The sequence below is a fragment of the Berghia stephanieae genome, chromosome 3 (assembly GCF_034508935.2).
Source record: "Berghia stephanieae isolate SIO BIC M18660-M18661 chromosome 3, UCSD_Bste_1.3, whole genome shotgun sequence".
In the NCBI taxonomy this organism is placed as follows: Eukaryota; Metazoa; Mollusca; class Gastropoda; order Nudibranchia; family Aeolidiidae; genus Berghia; species Berghia stephanieae.
In genome coordinates, this window is record NC_088362.1 from 69,009,639 (window position 1) to 69,028,361 (window position 18,723).

Genomic DNA, 18,723 nt, shown 5'->3' on the forward strand with positions numbered 1-18,723 from the left:
ATAAATAATAAAAAAACAAAAACAAAAACAAACAACCCCCCCCCCGCCAATATAAAAAAAAAACTGAAGGTGATGTGACATTGTCATACATGTGTCTCCTTGCCTCGATCAGGTGTGATGTCAAGATGGACCGACCAGACGCTGAAAATTGAATTTTCCGTCAAAATGGCCAGAATGACGAAATTTGACTTTCTATTGGCAGTTCAAGAAACTATATTAATTTTTCCTTAATAAAAGTATGTTTTAAATCAAATTTCATAATAACGAGTTTTATATTTAGCTTCAATATCTGGATCACCTTGGCATAATACACCTTTGTGTGAAGACACTTTGTTTGTGTCCTGAAAGGTCAGGAGTTTGAGTCCAGCTGTGCACAGTGAAAAGTCGATTCCTTTGAAAAGGATCTTTATTCACATTTTCTCACCATACTAAGATGCAAAACGAGAACCTGGCTGATAACAGTGCTATCTCTGTTGAAAAAAACTTATAATAATGCCTTACGATCGTCATGTCCTGTTCTATATATTGCATGCTGCTGTTGGCTTGGGGCCTTTGTAAAGTGCTTTGAACTCATTTAGTGGACATTTCACTATATAAAAGCTCAGGTTTTTAATTTTTTAATATATTTTTTTCTTATACCAGAGTGAGACTTGAGATCACATATGAATGTACATTTGTAGTTAATAAAAAATTTAATCCTGGATTTCAAAATTTCAATGAGACAAAATAATATTTCTTTTCAGTAAATCATGTTGGATAACTTTTTATTTTCCAGATAACAAAGATGAATCTGGAGATGCAGAATGTGGAAAGAGGATTAAGAGATGAATTGAGTAGTAAGTACATGTATACACATAATGCACACTCATATTCACACTCACACAAACTCATTCTCTCTTTCTCTCCCTCATTTTTTTTCTCTCATTCTCTCTTTGTAACACACACACTCATACTCTTGCACAAAGATGCATACACATGCGCGCGCACACACACACACAGACACACACACACACACCCACAGCTAATGCAAGTTATGGGATTCATTTTATAAAATGTTAATGATAAATTAATGTAATATTTGTAATTTTCTTTCACGTTACCACTTATCATCCAAATATGTTAAATTAAACAATTCTTTAAAAAGCACGAGTGAATTTTAAATCTCGTGTATTCAATGTTTTTGTTTCTTTAAAAACTCATTCTGAAATATTTTTTACAAGTGGAAAATTTATTCTCTCAAATTTCTTTATCCAGATTCTGTATTGAAAAGTGTGAGTGATGCTGACCGGAAAAGAATTTCAATACTGGAACAGACTGAATTGAATTTGAAACAAGAAATATCCAAGCTTAAGGTATATTTGTTCTTTTCTAGTTTAATCTGTTTTCATTCCAATTATTATAAATTGATATGCAAAGCATTTTAAAAATCTTATTTTTATTTAAAAGAAGAAAACTTCTAAACTTAAAAATCTTTCTTAGATTTTCCGAGTTGATAAAGAGAAGATAAAATAAGAATTCAATGTTTAAGCCAAGAGAATAGTCATTCAATCACAAATACTTTTTAACTTCATGGCAATTCCCTCATAGTTTCATCCCCCAGGGTCTCACAGTCCCGGCTTTCCTCCTTCTGCTCTGCTCTTTGCTCAGATTTTCCAAGATTCCTTAGAGTGTCCAATGTCTTGCAGATCTTCAATACCTGAGTGTTATCTTTGCTCGCAGGTGCTAATTACAATCATAATTTTTTATGTTTTATGATTTGTGTATCACCAGGAAATGACAGAAGTTGCCTCCACTCAAGTACGTACTTTGGAGACACAACAAATCTCCAGAGAAAAAGAGTGTCAGTCTTTGAGGCAGCAGTTGTTGGATTTCCAAGTACAGAGTGATGAGAAGACTATAATTGGTAACATAGCTTTCTTTTTAGATTTTAAATTCAGTATTCATATACAATTATTTTAGTTATTTCAGTTATTGTTTTTTCTTTTTTTTCTTTTTGACCATAGCTATGAAATCTGCAACGTTGTGTTTCCACTTTTTACTTTTACTTGAATAGCAGATGCAGAACCCTTAATTATTAGCATGGAGATAGATAAAGCTCATTGAAATGTCATGCTTTTCTCATTGTGTTTACAGTTTTGTACTTAAATTTTTATTAATTCACTTGATAATAGCTTTCTTCCAATTTGTTGTGTTTTTTAAAATTAAAATTTAAAAAAAAAGCATCTTTCTTTGATGTTGAAATTATCATGATGTAATATTTTTACTGTCTTATAACATTGTCTTTGGTCCAATTACAGGCAAGTTGCATCGTCACATAGTCCAGCTGCAAGTAAGTGAGGGGTCTGCTGTCAAGAGGTTGGAAGAGGCCCAAAAGAAAGTCACGAAGCTAGAGGCCCAGGTGTTACGTATGGAACAACGTGTGGATGACAAGGACCAGACCATCTACCACAGCAAGCAGGAGGCACAGAGCAAGGCCAGATATTTGAGGAGATCTTTACAGGTTAGCTGAGAAATCATAATGTATTCTTCTTGTAGTTTATCTTATTTTTCTTTTGTTCTATATGCTTTTTTTGCTTGTTAAGCTTTTATATTCGATTTTTTTTCAATGTTTCTAGTTTTACAAAGTCAAAGAGGATACTCCAGCTTTCTGATATTGTCTCCAGTCGATTCCTTTGTTTTGAAAAACCATGCTTAAAACAGCCAGGCTGTTTGTCAAACAAGCCAGCACAACAGGAATTTAGCCAATGTAACATACTTGCCTGCTTGTTCTCAAAGAATTACCCCATCAAATGAGGCGGTGATCATGAAATTGAGATTTACTTATTTTGATCAAGTCATTGTTAATATATCTGACAATATGACAACTACTCATTGCTCACTTTATTTTAGAGATCAGTGCCACATCATGGGACGTAACTCTTTGAAAGCAAGCTAGTACTTCATGTTGTTCACATCGCTGTGATTTGTTTTGTTTGGCTGCCAGCCTGGCTAGTTTAACCATGATGCTTTTTGCAAAGGATTGACCTAAATGATATTATTTTAAAGCATGAAATATACTTTGTCTATTTAAGGCTGGATATTAGAGAAATGTAATGTAGTATATCGAACAGAAATATAAAACAGCTTCAAATATTTGTAAAAGGGTTGCAGGAAACATTTTGTTACCTATTAAAAACTTCTTCAGTCAATTTGCAAGCGAGCCAGGTACAAAAAAATGATATATGTTAAGATGATTTATATGATTATTACTACACATAGAATCACTGGTTGAGCTTTAAGGTTTAGATTTCCATACTCCTGGTTATGCGCGAAGATATTTTTGTAAAAGAAAAAGAAAATGTGAGTATGTCAAATGTCTTTTTTTTCTGTGATTCACAGGAGATACGCCTGCAGTTTGCTGGTGCAGTGCCATTGTCCAAACAAGAGAAATTTACCAGGAACATGATTCAACTACAGCAGGATAAAGGAAAGCTTGAAAAGGAATTGAGAGAGGTAAGGCTTGAATGTTTAAAGAAGTGCCCTTCAGGGCCATGAGGGTGATGGAGCTGGATTTTCACCAGATCTAAGAGACCCAGCTACCCAATAACTGCTGGGTGGACAGGGTGGTCAGAAAAAAAATATCGACTTTATCCAAGATCGAACTCTGTCCTTTTGCACGTGAAGCGAGTGCTCTACCAATTGAGCTGTCGGGGACCCCCTTGAATGTTTGCCACTTTGGAAAAAAGTAAGGATCAAATATTTGTTTTTTAAAAAAGGAAACTAAGATTATAGCAGAAATTTTAAGAAGACTGAGGATAGGAGTAGATCAAGAATTGTATGTCAAATTTGATTGAGCCATGAGGCTCATAAAACTGGAGGTTACTGATGTTTCCATAGCATTGAAAGGACACTATCCATTGCTTGTTACCCTTTGGATAGGGTGCTAGTCTGTTGAAAAGTAATAACAGTGGCTATCAGCTAGATCTAAAAGATACAGATATAAAAAATTGCGAAGTGGACCCCCCCCCCCCCCCCTCCCTCGAATTTTCCCAGATGTGAACGAGTTCTGTTTACATGTGAGTTGACTAATCTATTAATCGAGTATCAATTCCCATTTATTACCATGATGGTAGTTTAAATACTTGCATTGGTAAATCTCTATGTTCCTTACATATTTCTTAAATACTATATAAAAATCTTATGTCTTTTGGCTGTGATTTCAACAGGTGACTTCTCAAAGAGAGGAAATGCAAGACAAAGTGGCATCGCTGTCTCTACAACAGAATAGTCTACAAGAGCTCATTGCTACCCTTAAAGATGGGAGAGGGGCTCAAAAAGTTGCAGAGTGGCACAGCAAGATTGACGGGGTCAGAATTGAGGAACTCAAGCAGAGAAGGACAAATGCTAAGCTACAGCAACAGGTGAGAAATATTATTTCTTATAGAACCTGTTTTATTTGTAAATGTTGTCCTTCAGAGGTGTAAAATTGCAGTGAGAAGCACTATTGGGTAATTAAGGGGGGGGGGGGGGGGGGGGGAGTTGATGTCTGAAAAAATCACTGGGGATCGATATTGTTTTGTGTTCTTTTGAGCTATCAGGGCCCTCTGTTTTATTTTGATTTAATTTGGTTTTTTATTTATCTATTTTATTTATTTGATGTGGTAAAGCTCTTTTAGCACTCTTAGCTCTTTTAATGGATATTGCGCTATATAAAAAAGCTCAATTTTTATTTTTAGTGGACTAAATCTTGACAGGCAATCACAAACCGGAGAATAATTTTATTCATTACATTGCTAATATTGTTTTCCTTTGCTTATATAGTTGATAGCCATTGTTCTTTTAATTCTTTTTTTAAAAATGTCAGATAAAATACTTGGAGGAAATCATCCGATCTCACGAGGTGACCATCTCAGAGTTGGAGGCAGACAATGTCAGGATGATCAAGGTAAGGAAATCAAAAGATGTGTGTGATTCAGATTATGTATATCGCAAAAAAAAAAAAGAAAAAAAAGGAAGAAACTTAACATCCAGTATTGTGTCTGTCGTGACTCAGGTATCAACAAATACCTGGCTTAAAGCCATGAATTATGTTGTAAAAGTGCTAGCAAAAAAGAGTGAGTATCAGGAAATTTTTATGCATGAAATGAAAATTCCCTATATTGTTTTCTGGAGAAATAAATCAAGCATTTTAAAAGTGTATTGAGTATGTTGAATTCATAGAAATCCACTTTGTAATCAGATTTGATTTATGTGTTAAACTTTGGACCTTGAATTTGAAAATTATATCTAGTCATTCTGCTACTTACCCTTGTATACTGGAAAAACACTTTTTTAAAAATTAACCTGAAATTTTGTACTTCAAATATGTTGATAATTAAGATGACCTGCAACTTGCCAACAAGTTCCACACTGAGACTTTTTTATAACCTTTCCAAAATTCTTTAAAATGCCAAACCGTTCTGCAATACGGTCTCATCTTTTTAAGAAAATTTTGGATGTAATCTTTTATTTTTGCCAAAACGTTTTTTAAAGGGGAAAGTCAGGTGTATTACAGAATAGTCTGAAATTTTATAATATCTTTTGAAAGGTTCTAGTGTAGATCAAATTAAGGCAAAATATTCAAAGTCATGCATACTTACTTAAGGCCTTGGACTCCTTGTGGGGCATAGGCCATCAATAACATTTCACCATCTGAGTCTCTACCAGGCCATCCTCTCCAGCTCTTTTCAGGTTGTTCCATATCCCTTGATTTCCTCCAGGTTGAACGTCTCCAACTGTTTCTTGACTGTCCTTTTCTTCTCTTTCTTTGTATATTCCTTTCATAATCATACTCTTTGTTAACTTATTATTTAATGTCTGTTTTTTTGGTTTATTTTACATAGATTTTACATAGGCATACCTAAATTTACATTGTATTGAAAAATAGTTGATTGAAAGAACATTGTAACAGAAAATAGATTATTCAGTTTACAGTCCTATATTTCCTCATTTTAAGCCGATAATTCCTATCCATACCACAGGATTATGAAGAGAAACAAATGAGATGGGAATTACGAGAGACAGAGCTTGAAAGGACCATCCTGACCATGGAGAAACATACGGCAGAGATAGCTGGAGCTGCCTCCAAGGTAAAAGAGTGCTGTTTAATGTAACAAATATGAGTTTGACAGCTTTAAGATAGTAAATGGAAAGTACTTGACATAAACTCTTTGTTAGCCAACAATATTGAGAGAATTTTTAAAAAAAAAATCAATTAAGATTATTAAGAAGGAGGTGATGTCAAAACAATACTGGTGAGATTATGATTGTGAAATTTAAAATGTTCATTTTTTTATTTGTTTTATTTTCTTTGGAGCTGTATAAAGTAATCTGATCATAATGATCTGATCTAATGTTTTACTCTCTCTCCCCCCCCCCTCCATCTCTATCCTTATAATCAGTTTGAGTTGGCAGTGGGAGCCTTGCCCAATGCCAAATTGCCAGTGGCCAATCAACTAGAACAAGCCATTGCAACTATCAAGGGCAATGTCAAGGTCATTCTAGATACCCAGGCAGAGTCGAAGGTGTTGAAGAAGGTAAGTGATACACCATATGAACAGTTATCCAGTTTAAAGTTACAGTTATGATGCACAGGATTAGACATGTTTAAATGGCTTTTCTACCTTTCTTGGTGTATAAAAGGGCTTTTGTTACCCTCTGCCTCTATCAAAATAATCAGAATAATCTAATTACTTAGAACTGAATTTAAAGGTTAAACAATTGAAGTTGAGTTAAATCAACACTCCTTTATTAAGGTTAATGAGAACAATTTATTTTATTATTTTGATAATTTTGATTTTGATTTCAGTTTTCAGCACCTGGCTCAATCCATTTTCACATCAGATTGCAGCAGGATGTTACAGTTTCTTTTTTTTTTTTTTACCAAACATGGATTTCCCTTTTCTTTCAGCGTGTCCAAGAACTTGAAAAACAGTTGAGGGATACAGAGAAAGGTGTGATAGAGAGGGACAAATTGATTTCTGAGTTGCGTCTACGCATGCCTGCTTCTGCTGACCGAGATGACATGATCGTGAAGGCCCAGGCTAAGGTCACCCAGGCCATAGCCAAGGAGAAAGAGGGAGGTGCTCCAGACTACGAGAGTCAGCAAGCATTAAAGATTGCACAGAGCACTGTACACAGTCTGCAGGTATGGAATGAAAACATGAAGGGGGGGGGGGGGGGGGGGTCGCACTAGTCAATGATGTGTCCTGTTTTAGCTCTTTGAAAAGTTTATTGCTATGTAATATTATTATTATTATTATTATTATTATTATTATTATTATTATTATTATTATTATTATTATTATTATTATTATTATTATTATTATTATTATTATTGTTGTAGTTGTTGCCATTGGTTCTGTTGTTGTCGTTTTTATTATTGTTGGTTTTGTTGTTGTCCTCATCATTGTTGTTGTCATCATCATCATCTATGTCTTTGTTGCTGTTGTTGTTGTATATGTTGTTGTTGCTGTTGTTGTTGTGATTGTTGTCATTATGGTTGTTGTTGTTGTTATTGTTGTCATTTTTGTTGTGTTGTTGTTGTTGTTCTTGTTGATGTTGTTGTTATTATTATTATTATTATTATTATTATTATTATTATTATTATTATTATTATTATATATGCCATCTGAACTGAACCAAATTTTGCAAAATCTCTGCCAACATTTTATAAGGTTTTAATATAGTCAGTGATTTCATTAAATTTTTAAAACATCCTGAAGGGCTCATAACTCTAAAGTTTTTCAAAAATTATTATTTTTCTAACCATTATTATTATTTACAGCAACGCGTCAACCAAAAGGATGAGACCATCAATAAATACATGCAGTTGTTGAGGCAGGGAAGAGAAGACATGGTTGAGATGAATAAACGACACGAGGAAGAGTTACGCAGCATGCAGCAGAAGATCCACGTCAACACTGACCTGGCCTTCTCCAAGTTCAAGGATGCTGCCAGGGAGCTTATCAGCAAACAGGCCAGCACTAGGACAATCTCCAACCAACAGGTATGGGCCGAAACAAGATCAACTACATATATTTTACAGAACAACCAAAGTGAAAGCTAAAGGGGAATCCAATGACGTGTATTGTATAAGGGGAATTTATTTTTATTTGTTCATAGAGAATGAAAAAATGATATATCAATGGTCGGTGGATCAAACCTCTGAAGTCTACATACAAGCTTTATGCATCATGTTTTACTTGATTTTGGGCCAAAATTAAATAAACATGGTGTGCAAAGCCCTGTTCACTTCAGAGTTTTGATCCACCAATTTTGAAAATCTAGACTTCAGAGATTTGATCTGCCGACTATCGATATATATATATATATATATATATATATATATATATATATATATATATATATATATATATATATATATATATATATATATATATATATATATATATATTATATATATATAATATTATATTATATTTGGAGAGACTATTGAGAAAATAGAAATTAAAATATTGTCATTTGTAATTTTTTATAATAGTCTTTTAAAAAAAACATATTTGTAACCATCTATTGTCCTTTATTAACCTGTGTCTCAAAAAGACAGGACATTTGTCATTTTATAATTTGTCTTTCGAAAGAAAATCTATGTTGAATGTCTTCAAATTTGTGCTTTAAATTAGTTTCCTCTTTTTCATTTACAGCTTCAACGTCTGAATGAGTTGGAGGACACGGTGGCAGAGCAGGAGAACATGATAGCTGCTCTCCATGAGAAAGTGAAATTCAAGGACGATGAACTTACAAAACTGAATGCAAAACTTATTGTGGTGGATAAGAACTTTAGAGTGGAAACCACAAGGTTAGGAAGAATGTCTTATCGAGACAATATATATACAAGTGTTTGCTATTCAAAGAATGTCTTATTGACATAGTACATATATAAGCGTTTGCTATTCAGAGTTTAATTATGAATTTGTCAAGCCATATATCAAGGAGTTAACATAATACAGACTCAAGTTTCTTTCATACAATGAATACATACATTTATGTAGTGCATTTCTTATCAGGTTTATTGTTTCAAAGTGCCTAATTTATTTCCATATCAAACAATGCAGAACCAAATCTTTATTTCAAACTGTACAATCTGCCAGCGCGGTGCTCTTTTTCAAACATCTATAGCTTGTAATGCTTGTAAAATTTTTTTACTCAAGGACATAATGCAAATGCAATAAAATTGTTTAAATGGGGGATCATATCACCCATCCAATCATTGACCATGCTCATTGCCTTTTGAAATGGAATGTAAAAAAAAAAAGAAGAATGATATGGAATATTGAACTATTGTCTTTGAGTAAAATAATATTTTTTTTGTGTTTCCAGGCTGACAGAGGAGCAACACAACGTTGTAGGACAGAAAGAGACAGAGCTTGATACTCTACGACGAGAAAAGGTAGATCTGCAGAAAGAAGTACAGATCCTACAAGAGGAAGTGGAGGCCTTGAAGGAGAGCAACCAGCGAGGTCCCTCAGCCACCATGAAGAATATGGTGGAGCGTCTCAAGAACCAACTGGCTCTCAAAGAAAAACAACACCAGGTACTGGTCATATCTTTGTTCTCTTACTTTAAGGAATTATGAAGAGTGTGTATAAAGTTTATATGTGATCGACTGTGTCAATCTGGTATATAGTGATGAGCCTGATGGTGAAAATTGAATTTAAAGTCAACATTTTGAAAATTAAGTCAAATTTAATGTTTTTATGAAGATGAGAATAGTTTCTAAAATTAAGAGAAAAAAAAAAGATTTTAGACTCATCTCTTCATCTGGTTCATACCAATATAGTATTGAATTGAAATGGTGGGTCATATATATATGCTTCTGAGTGGAATAATTCAAATAATAATCAAATTGAGTAAAATAGGATTTGAATTTGGTGACCTATATAAGATAAATCTGTAGTTTTTTTTTTTTTTTTGTTTTTTGTTTTTTTAATAGCTTCATAAGTACAATAAGACGACTGGTCCTCAATATACTATAGGTCCCAGCTACTCTTTAAATGATGTTAAAGGATGATTAATAGGTGATGGCCACTGACCTGGTTTACTGTAAACATAATCTGATTGGTTAACTGAATTGTTACAACTCGTTCTACTGTAAACATAATCTGATTGGTCAAAACATTTTAAAGTGCACAACCTCCAGCAGCTCAGTATTTAACTGATCCATAAATTCCATTTTCCCCAGGCTCTGAGCAAAGCCTTGAGTGATCTTCGTGCTGACATGGTGACACAGGCACAGGAAAATGTACAAGTCCATGCTCAGGAGTCTGCTCAGGAAAGGAACATTCAGAAACTTATCGATGAACACACCAGGGAGATTTCAGTAAGTCCTATATAAAAATGTTAAAAATTGTATATGATTGTCAATACTACAGTGGTAGAAAATGCAGATTGAAAAATACATGAAAATCAACCTTCCTTGATCACAAGATTGAGATATTTGTAAAAAAAAATGAAACGTTTTTAGATCTCAACACTGATTTATTATTTGTTGATAATGGGTCACGCTTAACTTCGTTATATTGCTCTGATGTGTGGTTTTCCTTTTGAAGTGTTAGTGTGAGTTTGAAATAGCATAACTCTTGGTATTGATGATTAATCATAGCATCTAGGTCCTTCAAGAGTGGAGCAACAAAAAGGTTGTCATAGAGGTTCATTACACAATGGCGTATTTTAAAAGATAGAATCATTTGATTTATCCCTTAACTACAGTTAAATAGTTTTGCACACTTTCAGTTTCTAAATATGAACAACATTCTATTCAATGATATCTTATAGGAACAATTGGAAGAACAAAAGGGTGCAGGCGAGAGACTTAGAAAGGAACTCAAGAAACGGAAGGAAACTGAGAGCACATTGCAATCAGAGTTGGAAGATGTCAAGGAAGAATTGTGTAAGTTTCAAGTGTACTGATGCATTCCATTATTGGGATTGTTCCCTTTAAATACATTTACTTATTTATTTATTTATTTATTTATTTTCACATTTTATTTACTTGTCTTACAAAACTAGATATGACACAGCAAAAACAAACATGTAAGAAAAAAGAATAAAAGTAGAATTCAGTAAAACAAGTAGAACAAGTGTGTGAATTGATGACGGTTTAAATGGTTTTATTTGATCAGATTGGCTAATTAGTTACATAGTTTGACCAGTTCATTATAAAGGTTGGTGAACTTGAATTTTTTAAGAAACATATACATCACATTCTTCAGATTTTTTTTTTCATCATAAATTTCTCAGCAAATTTTGTAAATGAAAGTATTACTTTTTGCGGTCATATGAAATTTAAAAACAAGTTATTTTAACCAAGTAAATATGTATTTGACATCGTTTATATTTTATTTGTACGGCTATGTGGTCTTGTGGTATGACACTTGCTTCCGGATCGAACGGTCCTGGGTTCAATCCTCGCTTGGCGCATAGTTGAGTCCTTGGAAAAGGCTCTTTACTCACATTCTGTCACCTACTCAGGTGTAAAATGAGTACCTGGCTGTTAACAGCATTGTCTCTGTCCCAAATAATTGTAATATTGCCTAACAAGTGTCGTGTTTCTTCATTCTACATGTTACGTGTTGCTGTTGGTCAGGGACTCCATGTAAAGCGCTTTGAGCACATCGAGTGGATATTGCGCTATATAAAAAACTCAATTTGAGAATCACCTTTGGATGTTGTAATGACAATCATTTAATCATTTAGTCACTCTTTATCATTGTTTATATTTTCAGCTCGAAAAGACAGATCTGTCAACAAATTGAGAAGCTCTAAAACGAGACTGGAAACAGATGTTGATGAATTGGAGAAGAAATTAGAAAGAATTACCGCTGGGAGAGCACAGGTATGTCTATTACTTTTTTTATATAGTGGTCCTCCGATTACACAAGCAGGAGTCCCACAAGACCTTGGATCAAGGAGGATTATAAAAATTTGCATTTTCTTCTTTCAGTTTAATAATAGTTATTATTAACAGCAAATTGCATTCAATGAGACCTGGGAAATAATGAGAAATGACCTTCAGTTCCAATGATCTTGTTTAAAAAATTGGGGAAATTCCCTTTATTAGTCTCCAAGGGGGGAAGTTTCTCTTTAGGGCCTATTCCAAGGGAAGATTAGAATAACCCAGCCATCAGCAGGACTGTAAAGTTACCAAGGACGAGGTGTCTTGCTCAAGACCGCAGAGCTCGATAGGGGATTAAACTCAGTGCTCTCTGGATCAGAAGCAAAGACCATACTGCTATGCTACTCTTCCCCATAGCATTGTATCCAAAGTCTAGTGGAATAAAGATACACAGGGCAACAAATTATATTTTTAAATTGGGGATTTTTCTTTCAGAACTTCTGTTTTTAATGTGTCATAAAAATATTAAATAGTTTTTAGGGTTTTTTTTACTAATTTTTTTTTTTAAAACCTGGAATCTTGAAGCATACTAAAAAGTCATGTTATTGAAGATTATCATTTATTTAAGATAGTTACAATTTATGTGATGGTCAATAAAAATAGTTACAATTTGTGTGATAATCAATATGAATTCTGTTTCAAGTATTTCAAGTAAATTTAATCAAATTTATCCATTGTTTGGAATTGTCTAAACGACCAATAAAATATAGCAGCATAATGAAATAAAAAATAAAATAAAATTTCTTTTATTCATTTCATTGGAAAATGAGTCTCATTTTTTGAGAAAAGACCAAAAATAACCCAGGTATACCAACTTCAAGGCAGTATTGTACTTTATAAAATAGGTGTTAAGTTCTTTGCTCAAGGAAAATAAGAGGCACCGAAAGCAGAGCTTGAACTCAGATCCTTTGGATGTCAGCGCAATGCCTTGTCCACTTTGCCATATTCCCTCCACCCTCATATAATGTATAAAGTTGTGCTTTTATAAGATATAGGGAAAAAGGTGATATCTTACAATGTTAATAAATTAATTTTACATTGGTATAGAAAACTGGAGATAACTTTGAAAAACAACAAGAACTGGATGACATGAGGAGACGATGCAGGGCCTTGGAAGAACAACTGTCCAAACAACATGCCGCTGAAAAACCGTACGAGCAAAAGGAAGAAAAGAATAAAAAGGTGGGTGAATTAATGGACTTGATAGTTGACCAAATGGTGCTTTGTCATATGTAACTTTTCTCTTGATCCTGTTTTATGATGGGATGAAGCAGTTGCATGAAACCAAATTAAGATTCTAAAGTAGGAACATTAATAAGACAGGATTGAGAAGAGTTTATTGAGTTTGTTTCAGAACGAAGAAGAAGAAAGAAGAAACCTCAAATCTCATGATTCTGTTCATTTAGTTTAAATTTTTAGTGTGAGGTCGACACTGATTTTATATAAAATTGAATTGGTGAGTCACATATGCATCTAGGATATGGGAAATACAGAATTTATCATGTATCACAATGCAATGCAATGAATGTACATGTTCTAGGCCATTTTTGTCATTTAAGATATTTATATTGAAAATAGACAGAGACAACAACGACCATTGCGACTACCATTACTTTTACCACTACCAGTACTTCTGCTACTACTTTTACTACTACCATTATTACTGCTACTACTACTACTACTACTACTACTACTACTACTACTACTACTACTACTACTACTACTACTACTACCACTACTACTACTACTACTACTACTACTACTACTATTACAGTCCACTCCGGTTAATCGCAACATTTCCCAAGAAAGGGAATTAATTATATATAAAAGTCACTGGTTAATTGCAACAAACTTCGTGTAATCGCAACAAAATTTCGACCTCAAAAGGAGGCAAATTCAAGTAAATCAATCAAACAAAATCTCACGATTAGATTTCATCATGTGTGAAATCGTGACACGTTGAAGAATCGAGATTAGGCGGGGTTTAATGCTACACTAGTGTGTCACCACTCTATTAGAGACAAAAGATGGCAGGGCTTTGCAGTTCGGGTTTGTGCGGTCATCTGTGACCATTAGATAGGAGACGAGTGGGCTGGGCATGGTTTAGACAACAGGTAAACGGTGACAGTGGGAGGAGAGACTGAGCGATGATATCCTTAGTTTTGTGATTGATAACTGTGCATTCTGATCAACGGGTTTGGTGAGAGCTTATTGTCTCTATCGCGGCTAATCTCTTGGAATCTTACAAATGTTGAGAACAATAAGTGAATGTAAATCCAATCTTAAGATGTCAGGTTGCCTCAAAGCTGCTTTTGCTTGTCAAAATCTATACAGGGTTGCCATATATTTTTTATTTCAATCAAATTGCTCAGTCTGTGGTGGACTCAGAACTCAGGTTTGAGTTTACCATATTTGTGTAAAATGTTGCAATAGTGGAATAGGAAACTCAACTTCGGTTAATTGCAACTTTGTTTAATCGCAACATTTTCACTGGTCCCAAGGTGTTGCAATTATCCGGAGTGGACTGTACTACTACTGCTATCTTTCTGGTTTCATCCATTTAATATCTTATAATTTATTTCATAATTTATATCTTCCAGGTGGAAGATGCCATCCGATGGGAGGAAAGCAAGAAATGGCAGAGAACTATTGAAAAGATGAAGACAAAGATCAAGGAAAAAGATGTGGAAATTGAACAGCTGAATAAAACTGTTGAAAGGTTGAAAGCATCGCTTGAAAGGTAAGCTGTGTGGTCTTTGTGTTGAAGAAATCTGTTATAACAGTTGAAGTTGCATCCAGTAGATTAATTATTGACAGAAAACTTTGTGGTCTAGTGGTATTACACTCGCTTTTGGATCGGAAGGTCCTGGGTTTGAGCCTTGCTTGGTGCATAATTGAGTCCTTGGAAAAGACTCTTTACTCACATTCTCTCACTGTACTCAGATGTAAAATGAGTTTTTGGCCGTTAACAACGTTGTCCAAAAAAATTATAATATCGCATAACTGGCGTCATGTCCCGTCCTAGATGTTGAGTGTTGCTGTTGACCAGGGACCCCTTGTAAAGCGCTTTGAGCATGTTTAGTGGATATTGCGCTATATAAAAGCTCAATTTAAATTTAAAACATTGATCCAAATACATTTGTAATTTATTTAAACCATTCACTGCTCAAGAGCTTTCAACTCTCTGTAGATTAGTTTCATGAACAAATAGAGTAAAATTGCCTGTGCATTTTAAAAGAACATTTCCATGGTTTCGCCATGTTTAACTTGATGTATGATGCTTCATTATCTCCCCAGCAGGTTATTTAAAGCCAAATTTTCATTTCTTTCTTTGACGTACTTGACTTACTCCTTTTGGGTCCCTAAACCACTCCCCTTATCAACATTTGGAAAATCATCACATTTGTTAGGATACAAACAACAATATTTTATTCAGATTTGTTTTATAAATAACAAAATTTGCAGAAAACTTTTTGTTATATTTATAAATGCCTAATGCCGTTTTGTAAAGCTTGTTTTACTCAACAAAAAGGTGACCCCTCGGCTCAAAATGGTAATAAGTCGGGATGGTTAAGATACTGAAAACTGAATTTGGAGCCAGAAATATCATGCTTAAGTTGAGTTTATATGCTTAAAAGAGGAGAAGAAATATTATATTTTACTGTACTGAATACCAACGTTTCCTATTTTTGACCAGTTTAACTATAATTTGACATTTTAGCATCTGGTCCATCCCGACTTAATACCGTTTTGAGACGTTGGGTCACAAATGTGGATTGTATATCATGTTCTTATTGTTTTTAAATTTGAGTTTAAGAATTTAATTTGAGTGTTTTTATGAGGTTTCAGTTTTAATCTTGAAAATGGTCGGTAAGGAGAGAGTTAATGAGTAAAGGAGCTTTTCAATTGTCTTCAACCCTGATCTATTCTTTTTCTTTTTTGCTGCTTCTTAGATGAGATTTACTGATCTGAGCTTGGAATCTTTGCAGGTTCCAGTCTAGGGATTATTTCATTCATACCAAGAATAAAATAACTTTCTCATTTAAGTCATTCCTCTTTGCATGTCTTATTGATATCATGCAATGTTATAGCACTTGTAACTAAATGACAAATTGCCATAATTGTGGACAATAAAGATCTATTATTATTTATTATTATTATTATTATTATTATTATTATTATTATTATATTATTATATATTATTATTATTATTATTATTATTATTATTATTATTATTATTATTTATTAGCCTCATAGATCAATACCACATGAAATATACAATTAAATCTAGGCGGTTGGTGTATCAATTCTGTTTTTCTCAAATACGTTCTGCTTATGCAACAATCCTAATGATACCCGCTGAAGAATACGGTGACCTTTAACAATCACTGGAGTGTTATATTTTATCTAAAAAAAAACAAAACAAACCCCCTCCCCCCCCCCCCCCCCCCCAAAAAAAAAAAAAAAACAACAAATTTTCAAAAAAGAAAAAAAAAACAAAACACACAAAACAAAACATGAAGCATTATGAATAAATTAGCTCCTTTGGAACTAAGTAGCATTGGCTACTGGAAATATGGACCATTCAGTATTCAGGGGTCAGAAAAGTAAATTATCTAAGATAGTCGGCGGAAAATATTTTTTAACAGTTTTGGTTGAGGTAAAATTTATTAGTTTGAAATACTTTTTAGTAAAAAGATTATGGGAGATGAGAACGGAGAGAGAGAAGAGATATTGTTATTTGAGAGAGAGAGAGAGAGAGAAGAGAGAGAGAGAGTAGGAGAGAGAGAGAAGAGAGAGAAGAGAGAGAGAGAGAGGAGAGAGAGGAGAGAGAGAGAGAGAGAGAAGAGAGAGAGAGAGAAGAGAGAGGAGAGAGGAGAGAGAGGGAAAAAGATATAGACAGAACAGAGGGAGAGAGATAGAGAGGAGAGGGAAAGTGGGAGGGAGAGAGATAGAGATAGATAGAGCGAGAGAGAGGGGGAGATATAGAGAGGGGAGAGAGAATGAGGAGAGATATAGAGATAGAAAGAGAGAGAGAGAGAGAGAGAGAGAGAGAGAGAGAGAGAGAGAGAGAGAGAGAGAGAGAGAGGAGAGAAATAGAGATAGAGAAGGAGAGAGAGGGAGTGAGAGATAGAGAGGGGAGAGAGAGTGAGAGGAAGAGAGAGAGAGAGAGAGAGGAGGAGAGAGAGAGAGCGAGGGGGAAAGATAGAGATATAGACAGAGGGAGAGAGAGTGAGAGGGAGAGAGATAGAGAGGAGAGAAATAGAGAGAGAGAGAGAGGGAGGGGAGAGAGGAGAGAGAGAGAGAGAGAGAGAGAGAGAGAGAGAGAGAGAGAGGAGGAAGAGAGAGAGAGAGAGAGAGAGAGAGAGAGAGAGGAGAGATAGAGAGAGAGAGTGAGAGGGAGAGAGAGAGTGAGAGGAAAAGAGAGAGAGAGAGAGAGAGAGAGAGAGAGAGAGAGAGAGAGAGGGGGAGAGGGAGGGAGTTTAAAATGTATATAAAAGGTCAAAGGAATATAATGTTCGGTTTTAACAAAACTGCTTGTGATGCGGCCTTGAACGACTCGGGTTTCAGAGCCACTCACGTATATAGTACTGTTATTCTGATTATAGTCACTTCATGAGCAAGGGACGTTACTCTTATTTTTGTAAGGTGACCCATATCTAAGGACGCTTGTGCAGGCTTGTTGCACGATCGGCTGTTTACAAACACTGAGTTTAAATGTTCGGATTTGTGTTAAGAATATAAGTTAATCGTGTCCAGAAACGTTATTTATTCAGGGGCATAATCTACTACCTCACTTTATAAAGGTGAGAAGAGATAGATTATGTTCAAAGCATCGACTTGCTTTGCCTTTTCTTTTTCTTCAGTGAGTGGGAGAGGATCCTTTTCTTTTTCTTCAGTGAGTGGGAGAGGATGTGAACTCCCCCCACCCACCCCCAACCAAACCGAAAGAAAAAACTGCCATCCCACTCCTTGACTTCATCTTAATGCTATGTGTTCACAATATGGTCATTCCATGATAGAAATAGAGATTGATGATTGATGCATAGTCATAGTAACCCCAAAATATTTTACGTTGATTTAATTTTTAAAATTCATTTAAACACTATTGAGATAGTCAGTTGTGAAATCTGTCGGCTTATTATTGTAATTGTTAATCTTCCTTATCTTGGATTAAAGACCATGTTTGATTTTTAAACTGCAAATTTGGTGGCTGTTTCTGACTATTTTAGATTTTGATTTATATGAGAATGTACTTTTATTACTTTCATATTTTTAATTTACGACACAGAGCTGTCAGGGACAAAGATGTGACTCATCCTATTCAAAAAACCTCAGCTCCAACTCTACATGCAAGGGGTCCACCCAGAAGTTCAGATCATGAAGTGCAAGATCTCAAATCTACAATATATAGACAACAGGAAGAGGTACGAGTTTGGATAATTAAGTGCAGTTGCTAAATGTTTTTGAGTTACTGACTGTGACTCTGATGATGAAATTTAAAAAAAATGATCATTCAGCAAAACAGTTGCTGAAAAGACGAGAAAACAGATTTATAACAAAAACCTTCTTTTTTCACATCCATTTCTATATTTTTTTTCATCAATCTCTGTTTTTTTCTTCTTAAGATCAATGAGCTGAAACGCGAGGCAATGCTGAATCAGGACGTTGCTTTCAAAGAGGTACAGTTACGCAATCAACATTTGAGAGAACAACTAGAACAGATGGAGAGAGTTTTGGCTCTTCGTCCAGAGGTAATTTCACATCATTCTTAGATTAGTCCTCAG

At 34.5% G+C, this 18,723-nt stretch overlaps 1 protein-coding gene across 3 annotated transcripts in view; it reads left to right on the forward strand.

The window, feature by feature from the left end:
- Window positions 1-18,723, forward strand: part of LOC144968305 (centrosomal protein of 290 kDa-like) — a 51,025-nt gene that overhangs the window by 22,612 nt on the left and 9,690 nt on the right. For all 3 annotated transcript variants that reach the window (XM_078906531.1, XM_078906532.1, XM_078906533.1), the window contains exons 29-48: window positions 776-836; window positions 1,255-1,352; window positions 1,771-1,903; window positions 2,298-2,500; window positions 3,379-3,492; window positions 4,206-4,400; window positions 4,844-4,924; window positions 6,000-6,107; window positions 6,420-6,554; window positions 6,929-7,165; window positions 7,805-8,026; window positions 8,685-8,839; window positions 9,361-9,574; window positions 10,223-10,360; window positions 10,816-10,930; window positions 11,766-11,875; window positions 12,983-13,117; window positions 14,536-14,675; window positions 18,228-18,363; window positions 18,565-18,690. In XM_078906531.1, coding sequence (XP_078762657.1) covers window positions 776-836; window positions 1,255-1,352; window positions 1,771-1,903; window positions 2,298-2,500; window positions 3,379-3,492; window positions 4,206-4,400; window positions 4,844-4,924; window positions 6,000-6,107; window positions 6,420-6,554; window positions 6,929-7,165; window positions 7,805-8,026; window positions 8,685-8,839; window positions 9,361-9,574; window positions 10,223-10,360; window positions 10,816-10,930; window positions 11,766-11,875; window positions 12,983-13,117; window positions 14,536-14,675; window positions 18,228-18,363; window positions 18,565-18,690 — 2,856 coding nt within the window. The remainder of the gene's footprint in view (window positions 1-775; window positions 837-1,254; window positions 1,353-1,770; window positions 1,904-2,297; window positions 2,501-3,378; window positions 3,493-4,205; window positions 4,401-4,843; window positions 4,925-5,999; window positions 6,108-6,419; window positions 6,555-6,928; window positions 7,166-7,804; window positions 8,027-8,684; window positions 8,840-9,360; window positions 9,575-10,222; window positions 10,361-10,815; window positions 10,931-11,765; window positions 11,876-12,982; window positions 13,118-14,535; window positions 14,676-18,227; window positions 18,364-18,564; window positions 18,691-18,723) is intronic.